This window comes from Mustela lutreola, chromosome 2, assembly GCF_030435805.1.
Source record: "Mustela lutreola isolate mMusLut2 chromosome 2, mMusLut2.pri, whole genome shotgun sequence".
NCBI lineage: Eukaryota > Metazoa > Chordata > Mammalia > Carnivora > Mustelidae > Mustela > Mustela lutreola.
The window spans coordinates 22,457,663-22,470,041 of NC_081291.1; the positions used below are offsets into that span (position 1 = coordinate 22,457,663).

The 12,379-nt window shown below is 42.4% G+C and overlaps 1 protein-coding gene across 1 annotated transcript in view; it reads right to left on the reverse strand.

Moving 5' to 3' along the window:
• Positions 1 to 12,379, reverse strand: part of DCP1A (decapping mRNA 1A) — a 60,030-nt gene that overhangs the window by 14,542 nt on the left and 33,109 nt on the right. Inside the window, exons 5-6 of the mRNA XM_059161177.1 lie at positions 9,715 to 9,853; positions 5,406 to 5,519 (exon numbers count right to left, since the gene is read on the reverse strand). Coding sequence (XP_059017160.1) covers positions 5,406 to 5,519; positions 9,715 to 9,853 — 253 coding nt within the window. The remainder of the gene's footprint in view (positions 1 to 5,405; positions 5,520 to 9,714; positions 9,854 to 12,379) is intronic.

Consider the following 12,379-nt stretch of genomic DNA (forward strand, 5'->3'; position numbering starts at 1 on the left):
GTTTAAAATTGACTTCACATTAAAAAATGAATCCATATGGGAAAGCCCTGAACCCTGACCGCAAAAGCAGCAGAAAGTTTCCAGATTTCTCCACTGGGGCCTCCCTCTAACTTTTGCCCGGCCAGAAACATTCTCAGACTTTTTCTGGAATAGGATGCATAGTAGGGCATTAGGGTTTCAGGGGAATCTCACCTAAGAAGGGACAAATGAAGAAGAAGCCACAGACAGAACACTCATCGAGTGGGAGGCCCTGCGCTAAGCACTTCACCTGCATTACTCTTCTGATCAGTGAGGGCCACCCTATTATCACTACCATCTTGCAGGTGACACTCAAGTACAACAGAACCAAAGTCAACCTAGTCCTCATGGTAAGTCCACATTCTTTTTTTTTTTTTAATTTATTTATTTGACAGAGAAAGAGAGGTCACAAGCAGGCCTCCCCGCTGAGCCTGCTTGTGACCTCCCTGCTGAGCAGAGAGCTTGATGCAGGGCTTGATCCCAGGACTCCGAGATCACGATCTGAGCTGAAGGCAGAGCCTTAACCCACTGAGCCACCCAGGCACCCCTGGTAAGTCCATGTTCTTAATCATTATGCCCCGTACTGACTGATATACCAACATATTCCAGGTGAATTAATCAACTGGATGGTGAAAATGACTTCTAGAAAACAGAGGTGTATCGACAGCTTGAATAACTGAGGGGCAGCAACAGGTCAGAATGTACTCACTTTTAGAAATACATATCACTGGCTGAATCAGTCATGAGAGGGAAGTGAACAAAGCATGCTTCTCCACACAAAAGCTTTATAGTCTCTGCATTTGAGAGGACCCCTCTCTCCCTTCGTTGCCCACGACCAGAAAAACTGCCAGGCTGCTCGAGTAGTTGGCCTTACTTATTCATGAATTCATCTTCCCTCATCCACAGAAAAGGTGAATTTTATTCTTCCTTCGTCTGAATTCTATGTTTTGCAATGCTTCACTTCTATCAAGTGTTAGTCTGACCATTCCCCTTGCGAAATGGAATTCAGGGAGCAACAATGTATGGTGCACAACAAAATTCTAGGCTTCACACTGCTCCTTCACCCCACAGCTCTCACCAGTTAGGGAATTTCCTATTTCTGTCTGGATCTATGGTGTCCATATCGGATTTCCTACCTGGTCAGTGTACTGGGCACACCAGAAGCTACGTTTTTTTTTTTTTTTTTAAAGAATTTACTTATTTATTTGAGAGAGATAGCATGAGCAGGGGAAGGGCAGAGGGAGAAGGAGAAGCAGACTCCCTGCTGAGCAGGGAGCCCAACATGGGGCTCGATCCCAGGACTCCAAGATCATGACCTGCGTTGAAGTTAGATGCTTAACTGACTGAGTCACCCAGGTGCCCCTATATCCCTATGCATTATTCTTAACCCCAGGACCCCCCCCCGCCAATTTATATATATTTATATATAATGTACTAGATAAATAGTCCCAAGGGAATTTTAGCAAGTGAATTATTAAACTGAAATGGAATTTAATCCGTGAAGAGTTGACGGCATTACTCCCTCCGCGGCACCAGATGGCAGTGTTGCCCAACAAGTGTACTATCTGTGTGCAGGGCTGCTGATGGCTTTAAGATAATTTTAGACAAACACATGGCTTCTGACATTATCCAGATCCCAATATTCTACAAAGTTCTGTCACTGTGGCCTAGAAAATGGACTTTCAGAGGGATGTGTGAATGAAAGTGCTCCTCAGAGGGTCTAATTCTCTGTGTATCCACTTCAATCCTGTGTCTCCACAGATCCGTCACTGGTGCTTTTGATGGAAGGCCGAGCATACAACAGCTCATCACTCCCTTCATCTTTCAATGGACAGTGTTTTATGGCTCTTAAGGCATTCTTCCGGGTCCACTTCTTCACCCCCCCATGTGTTATTAACTTGGCTTGAAAGCTTATTACACAAAGTCTTTAATGTATAATACAACAGAATCTGTGCATGAAAATAATTGTCCTTAAACTTAATGACTACGATTCCTTTTCCGTGCAGTTACCCTATTTGTGACAAATGAACTCAGTTGTTACTGCTTTTAAGACAGTGGAAATTTTGTATCTCTTTATCTGGGTGGTAGTTACAATGTTTAAAAGTTACATCTTTAGAAAGTTATAAGGTTTACACTTGAGATTTGAAATTTGTTTACTATTTGTTAATTATATACCAGTAAGAAAATACTCATCTCCTAAAGCAACCAGATTTTTACAAAATTACCCTGGGTCTCACTTTTCACACACACACAATAATATTAATGCTAGCTTCATCTCACGGTTTTATAATTTCTGTGTGAAGAGCTATTTTCTGTACAATAAAAATGATGCTAACACTAGGTGCCATGGGACTTAAGAAACAAAGCCAAGGGTATTGTCTGTTTTCATTTGCCTGGAAATTTCTGCACAGTTACTGTTTCCTCTCTGCCTTTCTTTCCCTGGCCGTGGCCACAGGTATTGCTCCAACCTGCTTCCGTGCCCATTTAGTCGAGAAGAGCGTGGCCTGGCACCTGCCAGACTCTTGAGAGACAAGGCTGGTTTGCTGCAGTGCTGAGGCCAGACTCCAGATACTGGGCTTGGCACTGGCAACTTTTTTGTCGGTCTTTTCAGAAAGCAGGCACTGATTCCCCAGCCTAATTTTAACTATAATATGGATTTGTAATAGGAAACCTCTTCTATCCCAAGGTCTGTGTTCTAAATGGTTCTCTGGGTCTTGGATCTGTTCCTTCATTTGGTTCTCACAGTTGCTCTGCGAGTTAGGCAGCACAAGAATCCTTAATCCCAGGACTCAGAAAGGAAAGGGGAAGTGACTCATGAGTCAAAGAGGGGATGTGACTGGCCCAGTGAACACTCGGGCTGATGCACCAGGCAAGAAGGAACACAGGGATGCTGTTCCTTCTCTCCTTCAACATTTATTTTGTAAAAATTAGATGTTATATAGCACAACTTTTAACAAACGTTTGACCTTCAGAACTCTAAATGCAAATACAGTAAAAAATGGAGCATGGGAATGCAGTATAAAAAATCTGGCTTAAGTTATCACCTAAACACTTAAAAACATTATGGATATATTGCTGATGGGAATGTTAATGGTACAGCATCTCTGGAAAACTCTATGGCAGTTTCTTTTTCTTTTCTTTTCTTTTTTTTTTTTTAAGATTTTACTTATGTATTTGACAGTCAGAGATCACAAGTAGGCAGAGAGGCAGGCAGAGAGAAAGGGGAGGAAGCAGGCTCCCTGCAGAGCAGAGAGCCTGATGCGGGGCTCGATCCCAGGACTCTGGGATCATGACCTGAGCCGAAGGTAGAGGCTTAACTCACTGAGCCACCCAGGCACCCCACCTATGGCAGTTTCTTAATAAACTAACACACGGTATTACCAAGTGACCCACATTTGCATGCCTACCATTTTCCCCAGAGGAATGGAAATCTGTGTACAAATACCTGTGCACAAGTGTTCAAAAACCTGTGTGCAAATGTTCACAGAAGCTTTACTCGCAATAGTTAAAAACTGAAAACAACCCAGATGTTCCTTCAACAGGCAAATGATTAGAAATGGTTAAACAAATCTTGGTACTCCCACTTGACTGGGCGGCAGAATAAAAGAGAATAAACCCAATAATTTCAATGACCTCTCCAGGAATCATGCTAAGTGAAGAAAGACACTCCCAAAAGGTTATATATTATATAATTCCATTTATGTAACTTTCTTGAAATGACATTATAGAATGGGGACAGACTAGTGGCTGCCAGGGCTAGGGATGGGAGGAGGGAAAGGCAGGAAGGTGTAACAGGGAGTCAGTGTGACAATGTAAGGGCAACACGAAAGACCCTTGTGTTGATGTAAGTCTTCGGGATCTTGATCATGGGAGTGGATACACAGAGCTATGCAGGACATTAAATCACACAGAGATACATATATGCACAAACACACAGAAATGAATGTGAAGACAACTGAGCACATGTGAACCACATGGGCAGACTTTGTCAATATCCTGGTTGTGATGCTGTACTTTACTCTGCAAGCTGTCGCCAGTGTGGAATGGGTAAAGGGTATGTGGGATCTGTCTGTATTATTTTTTGTAATTGCATGTTTATCTGTAATTATCTCAAAGTAAAAAGATTAGTTAAAAAACTATGGGTTTTGGGGTCCTGGGCTCGAGCCCTGCAATGGGCTCTCTGCTCAGCGGGGAGCCTGCTTCCCCCTCTCTCTCTTCCTGCCTCTCTGCCTACTTGTGGTCTCTCCCTCCGTCCAGTAAATAAATAAATAAATAACTTAAAAACAAAAACAAAAAGCAAAAAACTATGGGTTTTGGGGTGCCTGGGTGGCTCAGTCAGTTAAGTGGCTGCCTTCAGTTCAGGTCATGATCCCAGGGTCCTAGGATTGAGTCCCACATCAGGCTCCCTGCTCAGCAGAGAGCCTGCTTCTCCCTCTCTCTGTGCCTGTGGCTCTGCTTACTTGTGCTCTCTCTGTGTCAAATAAATAAATAAAATCTTAAAAAAAACCCAAAAAACAAAAAACAACACCCCGTGGGTTTTATACTTGGTATCTGTTCATTTATCAAGTCATTGGCTATAAAGAAAACTAATTCAGTCAACAAACATGATAGATGCTAGGTGCTGAAAATACGGCAATGAACAAGGCAGGCAAAACCGTCTGTCCCTATGGAGCTTACACTTAGATGGGGCGGAGACACAGTATGCCCAGTAAAGAGTATCACAAACCTTGATAGCTGGTGAAGCCATAGGGAGAAAGTAAGATAGAGGACAGCAGTACGGCAGGATTGTTCCTTAAAACAGGGTGACCAGACAAGGCTTCACCCTTATGGTGGACACTTGAGACTTGAAAGAAGTAAGGAACAAACCCAGTCTGGGAGGAAAGTATTCCACACAACGGGAACAGCAAGTGCAAAGGCCTGTCCTGACGCAGGGGTGAGTCTGGCACATGCATGGAAAGGCAGAAGAGCCAACGAGGCTGGGGCTAAGTGAGCAAGGCAGAGAGAGAAGATGAGGCAGGGGTTGGGGGCCAGAGCAGGTTGGGCCTGGGGGACCACTGGCATGGCTGATTCAGTGAGAGGGGGCACCACTGGAATGTTTTAAGCAGAGGAACACCATAATCTCACTTAGGTCAGATCAGGGTTACTCTGGTGGCTCGGTGAAGAAGAGGTAAGAGGGTGGTAAGGGCAAAAGTTCTACAACCAGAGTGGGGGCTCCTGCAAAATCCAGATGGAAAAACGGACAAATGGCAAAAGTAGACATTAGCATGCTGCTGGTATGCACCTTGACAGATAAATGACAAATCATATAACACCGTGTTAACATCCTTACAAAATACTACTCTGTGTTTTGTTACCGTGGACAAAGCTAAGGCTTTAGTTGTACGGACCTTGTCTTGTGACCCCGATGGCGTCTCTTCTAGAGTCTCGGTGCTTCCCAGATTGGAGAGCTGACTACTTGGCTGTAACCCGGGGCTGGAGATATTGGAGTCACCCATCTGATTCTGCAATTAAAAGGAAAAGTATATCATGTGAAAACTTTGCTATTATTTGGGTAGCAAAACATCATATATACTAAGCTATCAAAATTAACATGTCCCCGGGCTGAGGTTTGGGGCTTTTTTTTTTTTTTAATCTAGTCTCTTGAGAGTGCTCTAAACTGTTTATAGTGTCTGTTTTGACATGGGTAATAGTCAGCAGATGCTGGATCAGAGAGCTCAAATGTAACTTTAGTTTCTAGAGTGTGTAATTCCACATCCATCTAGTGATTTTTTTAGATTTTTTCTCTTTCTCTTTTCCTTTTCTTTTTTTAGCACAGTGTTAGGCACTCCAATGTTAAAAGAATGGCTCAGAGGCATTTTTTTTCTAATCAAATGACTTAATCCTTACTTCTTTTACTCAGTGTTTCCCAGTTATCTAGAGGTGAAAGAGTGTGGGAAAGCCTATGAAGTACCTTTTGGAAACATCTAGTACTGAAGTAGCGGACAATTCTCCAGGTCACATAGTGCCCATGAGGTAAGTGTGGCCACCAGACAGTCCCACAGCATTGCTGACTACATTCCCTGTGCAGTACTGTTCATCCCCGGGACTCACTCGTTTTCTACCTGGCAGCCTATACTTCTTAACCCCTTCAACTATTTCACCTGCTTATGAAACAGCTTCATCTCCCACCACCTCTTTATGCAACACCACCATCATCCTGTATCAACACATTATGGAGAATGCCTGGAATTAAACTGTATCAGAGAAAAGCTCAAAACACTGCTCACAGCAAGTTCCCAGAACAGAAGATATAAAATGTTCACAAGCATTTTTAAAATTGAGTTTGCACCTAAAAATCCCCCCTTGTTATTTTCAGGAGAGGCCGGATACCTTGGCAACAACCAGCCAGAGCTGAGCTGCAGGTGACCCTCTGATGCCAGGCCAGGCTCTGTCTGCATCGGGTCCGCCCTGACCCGCTGCACGTGCTCCCGTAGCCCATGTGGTTTGTGGGACAGCTGAGTCTCCTATATTAACTCAACATGAGCTACAAAATGGGTTATGCTTTAAAAGGTCTCTGGAACTTCAGATATTTTTTCATACATGTGCAGGACTGTTCTTGGAAAGTTTCCTGAGTATGTTGATGACACTCTAGTATTTGTATGGATTGGGGGAAGTGGACAATCAAAAACTTTCTTGAGGTTAATTTTACAGTATTTGGTAAAAACCTTAAAAATGTCAAAATCCACAGTACATACCCTCCCCAAAGACTGATGAATCACAGACCTGTACCCCTGAAACGAATAACTCATTATATGTTAAAAAAAAAAAAAAAAGTCAAAATCCTTTGATCTATCAATTCCATTTCAAGTAATTTACCTTAAGAGAAAATGTCCAACATGAAGACTTAGCTACAGGATATATTTCTGAGTTCTTAAGAGACTCACAAACCCCCCCAGCGTATTATTTATGTAAGGCATGGAAGGAAAAATATGCAGCTATTAATATCACTGTTCTCTTTTTCAAAGACTTTTCATTCTACCAAAAGAAATCTCACAGGGACTCCCTGTGAGATGAACAGCTACTGTCACAAAGACATTGCTCTTTGGGAAAAAAACTAGTTATGACAGAATTAATAAAATAGACTTTTAAAACTAGTTAATACAAGTAGTGTAGAGAAATGTACCACACACACTGGGACATACTTTTGGAAGGATACATAATCAAATATTATCAGTAATTATTTCTAGGTGGTGGGACTGTGTCTTTTTCTTCTCTAATCTTTAAATATAAAATACAAACAACCCCACAAAAATCTAGGATAATTTCTGTGGTTAGAAGCAACGCAACAAGGAGCAACTGTAAAGGACTATGGGCTTAGCTATCTTTCTTTAGGTTAAAAAAGGTAAGTTGGTCGAAACAAACTATGGGACTGCCAGGGAGGTGTTTACTATAGACTGTTCTTATCTCCAAGCAGTTTCTATTATAAATCCTTCACCCCAAAATCTGGAATTTCATTCACTGCATGACACACAGTGGATGGGGGTTTTAGGGTTGGAAGCACATCCCACTGCTGAGGTGTGGTTTGTACCCTGCCCTTGACTCTGTCAATCTAAGTCTCTACCTAAAGATAAACGAAGGAGCCATCTGGAACCGTGCCGCAGCTGAGAGCGTGCACGCAAACACTGAGATATGAATTCATGGGTCACTGCTAATACCAAGCCCATTTGGTGAGATGACAGGCAAGTGCAGATAAGAAACAAAACTGTTCTTTCAGGAAGCTCTGTCTATGTACAGATAGTTTTCAAAAACAGAAATAATGCGTCATAAAGTAATTACTAAAGATTTGACTAAGTTCCCAAAGGTTTTAGTTTTAGACATCATTTTATTTATCCCACACCATGGGAACATTTTCTTTACAACAGTTATTCACTACGGTACTCCCCATATTCTTACTTTCACAATGTGTATTAGCCAGAAATCAGGTCAGATTTTCAGACTGCCTGCTTGACCTCAAGAACCTTGATAGCTCTGTGTACAAAAACTAAGCTTCCGTTCCTCTTTCATTTTGTGGCCACTCTCTCCTTAGTCTGAGGGGTAGGCTGGGGCACCTTCTAGAATGCCAGCTCTGGTGTACAGGCCCGACACTTTCTGTCCTGTGTGGCAGCACTGTGACCTAGTCATCACTACGTATGTGTCACAGAGCCCTGGGTTTATTAGTTACCTGTTATCAGAACACAGAAAAGCCTCTACAAAAACTGAAAGAGGCATCTGTGTAGATAATCCAGATCTTATTAAGGACATGAGGGGATCTGGGGGGAATATAAGGTGCCTTGCAAGTACAAAAAGTGATTCTTAAAATTTATTCTCATCCAGTTCCCTAGACATCAATGAATCTACTACAGAGATGATTGCTTTTCCTAATATTAATTTTCACAGATCCAGAAATTCCTCCTAATTCTCTGAGACACTGAGGCATTTGGTATAACTTGAAACTTCTCATGGACTCCACTGTATACTTCTCTACACCGGAAATGGGCCTTCCTTTGGTGTCTAAATAGAACTTCCTTTGTTAGAGGAAACTCCCTTCCAGAGCACTACTTCCAAAGTTTGCTTCCTAAACTAGATTCTTGAGATGCTAAAGGGGAGTTATGTGAAAAATGGTCCTGTGGTTAAATTAACTTGGGAATTTATTATAGGACTCTCAGAGTCTTGAGCATTGCAAAGCCCCATGAAGATGGGGGAGGAGGAGCCACGTAAACAATGTTTCCTTAACTCACTTGACCAACTGGAACCTTTCCGTAAAGATCACTTGCTAACCATGTAGAGGCTAGTGTTAGAGCAGAACCGTTTGGGAAACACACCAGAGAGTGGTTTTCATACCTTATTCCTTAAACTTTGGGTGAGGTGAGGATTACACAAAAAATGAAAGAAAATACTTAACAAAATACAAGTAAAGAGTAAGGTGACAATTACAATTCCACAGCTACAAAGTGCCGCAGTGGGAGCCTTCAGTCCTGCTCCTAGGAAGCGTGGGGCTCTGAAGTGCCCACCTCAAGCAAAAAGCCAGGACAGTTCCAAAGCCACATGTGCAGTTTGAAGACAACTAAGGAAATAGGCACTGCTTGACACACAGCAGACAGTTCGTAAGTGTGTATTAAATAAATTAACAAATGTACTGCAACTTCCATTTTATTCAACCTGGGGAGGAAATGTTATCATTTAACTTTTAAACTAACACACAAAAGACAAAAAAAAAAAAAAAAAAAAAAAAGAATTCTAGAAAAGCTTCACATGTGGGTAAAATCCAAATGTTGCTTATTAAAGGCCGTGAATCCACCACTAATTACAGACCATAAATACACCCTTTAGTATTAGCGGGTGCAAATGATCAAACTACATAAATTCCTAAGCCCTAGCAAAGACTGCGGGGGTGAACAACAGGCAAGAAGCTTTTTCAGAACTACCTGTTGCAGGCTAACTTCTGCGCCCTGAAACCATTTTCTCCCATAGTAATGACAGAAAAAGAACATTCTACACTTTCATGCCAACTCAAGGACTCTGAGATAAGCCAATTTCTTTCCCTGTCTTTTGGACTAGAAACAGTAAGATGCACTTTCTTTTTGGACTAATGATCTCTCCTGGCCTTGAGGTAACTTCTGCAGCACATGAGACCCTGGCAGGCTCCTCCCGTCTTGGTCCTCCCAGTCAGCATCTCACCCTCTCATATTCATCCTTGGCTCTGCTTAGCATCTCCAGGATGTCGATGGGCCTGTGGTCACTGCAGCCGTTGGCCTGGCTGGGACTCTGCTTGTCCCGAGCAGCTTGCTGGGACCGCCGTGTCTCCTCTTCTACAACACTAGTGGAAGAGAAACAGGTTTCAGAAAGACTTCTTTAGACACAACCTGATCCATGAACTCTCCTGGTGCTCGTCTTCTCAGGAAATGGAAAGAACGTCGTAGGATACAAATACAAATACAATACAAATGCAGGGCCTCGGTTAGCTCATCCTGGGACTACGTGACTGACTGCTTCACCAGCTCATGCACAGTGATGCCGACTGATGGTGTCTCACTGTTAGGAAAGAAGTATGGAATCTCTTCTAGCATTGGTGGGAGCAGTAAGTTAAAAAAGACGAAATTATTTCTTTCTCTTTTTTGAAGACTCAGTCAAGTACCAGGTAGAGTACATTTTCAAATGGACATGCCAGCGAGACAAAGACAGGCTGCAGAGCTGAGGAGCCCACTGTGCAAATTTTGTACCGACACCGGCCTACCGAAGAGGGAGAGGACCTTCTTGAGAAGAGAGGTCTCAGGGAATCTTCAAAGGTTTCCCTTATTCTCTGCTTAGAAATCACTGAATGGGTGGTTGAGGTCAGGGTGATTGTGGCAATGCTCTTTATTTTGATTGGTGCTTACGCTAATTCTGCACTTGAAAATGCATAAAGCAAGAAAAGTTGAAAGTTAAGAATGCCACTGATAGGTTCTTTTTAAAGTTCATTTAGGTTTTAATCCCAGCTTTAATGAACAGGCTTATCAGCCAAAGATTATTATGGGCACAGACCCAGCTTGATAACTGTATGAACTGAGAACCTTCTGGATAGTGATAAAGATAGGCAATAAAATAATTCAGGAGCAAAAGTTTTGAGTTTTTGTTTGTTTGTTTTTGAATAACAGGAGCAGGAAAAGAACAGGCTGCTCAGTGTATGTTCACTGCTTTAAGACAGCCTGCTTAGGAGCTCCCATTAATGTGTGTGGGATGGTTCTTGTATTTGAAAACATTAAACAATACTAAACAGAGCCTTTATTTTTTAAACAGCAGAATCATTCTGAGTTTTTAACATTCTAACATGTATTATGATTCTCCAAGAAGGGTGGGCTTATAAATTTTCCAAAGTTTATTTGACCATAGAATCTTCTCCTGAGGCGGGATTTGTTTGGAAAATGCTACTTTAAGATAATGTCATTTCTCTATCTAGAGTCTAATAGCTCTGAATAGGATGACAGGTCAATTTTTTTTTTTTTTAAGATTTTATTTATTTGGGGCGCCTGGGTGGCTCAGTGGGTTAAAGCCTCTGCCCTCGGCTCAGGTCATGGTCTCAGGGTCTTGGGATCGAGCCCCGCATCGGGCTCTCTGCGCAGCGGGGAGCCTGCTTCCTCCTCTCTCTGCCTGCCTCTCTGCCTACTTGTGATCTCTGTCTGTCAAATGAATAAATAAAATCTTTAAAAAAAAAAAAAAAAAAGATTTTATTTATTTGACAGAGAGAGCAAGAGAGCACAGGCAGGGAGAGGGAGAAGCAGGGTCCCCACTGAGAAGGAGGCTTATTTGGGGTTCAATCCCAGGACCTGGGATCATGACCTGAGCTGAAGGCAGACGCTTAACTGACTTAGCCACCCAGGCGACCCTGGGATGATTATTTTTAAAATGAATGTACAATCATAGACTTTCACAGTAGAGTGAAAGAAGACCTGCATGTGATATGAGGATCTGACCAATTAGAATCAATACTGTTTCTTTTATATTCATACTGGGAAAGGAAGATTGTATTGTCACAGCTGTGGGGTCTGCTGCAAAGGAAAAGAAGACTGGAGAGACATATTGGTTATTTCTTGATGGTGGGTCACAAGCAATTTCACTTTCCTTTTTTGCACTTTTCTTCATTTGCCATAATTAACAGGTGCTCCTTTAATAATCAGGAGAAAAAAAGATTGCTATTTCAAGTGACTTGTATTTACACTCAGTTACAGGCTGCACAGATCTGAATCCACCTTTTCTCAAGACTCAGGTCACGCAGCCTATTTCTCCTACCTCCTGCCATGCTGCCTGGCTTGCCCAGGCTGGCACTCCTCTCCCCTCTGACCTAGAAGGGATCTGTAATTTTGATTCGAAAGAAGAACATTTTTTTTTCTTTTCTTTCCCTTTTTTTCCTTTCTCCTTTCCCTCCCTCCCTCCCTTCCTTCCTTCTTCTCTCTCGCTCTTTCTAAAGAAACTTTATGCCCAAATAGAGCCTGAACTCCTGACCCCGAGATCAAGAGTAGCGTACTCTACTGACTGAGCCAGCCAGGCACCCCCAAAGGGAAGAACACTTCTAGCAATCACCACTGCTCACCGGTGGAACAGGCCACCTTACAAAGCTCTCCACCGTTGTAAGCAGAAGCTATCCAGATGATGGAATGGACAGGAATGATGCCTGGACTCTGAAAGGCCTTTTCCGATCCAAACTCTGTGAGGAACACCCCTGCCTCTCGCCCTTCTCTCAAATATGCTCCAAGCCTATCTGTAAAATCAGGAATAAAGCTTACTTCCACGAGTTCCCCAAATCTCATAGCCTATATAAATGTTTATTGTTTTGTTTTGTTTTTTTTAAAGATTTTATTTTTTTCTT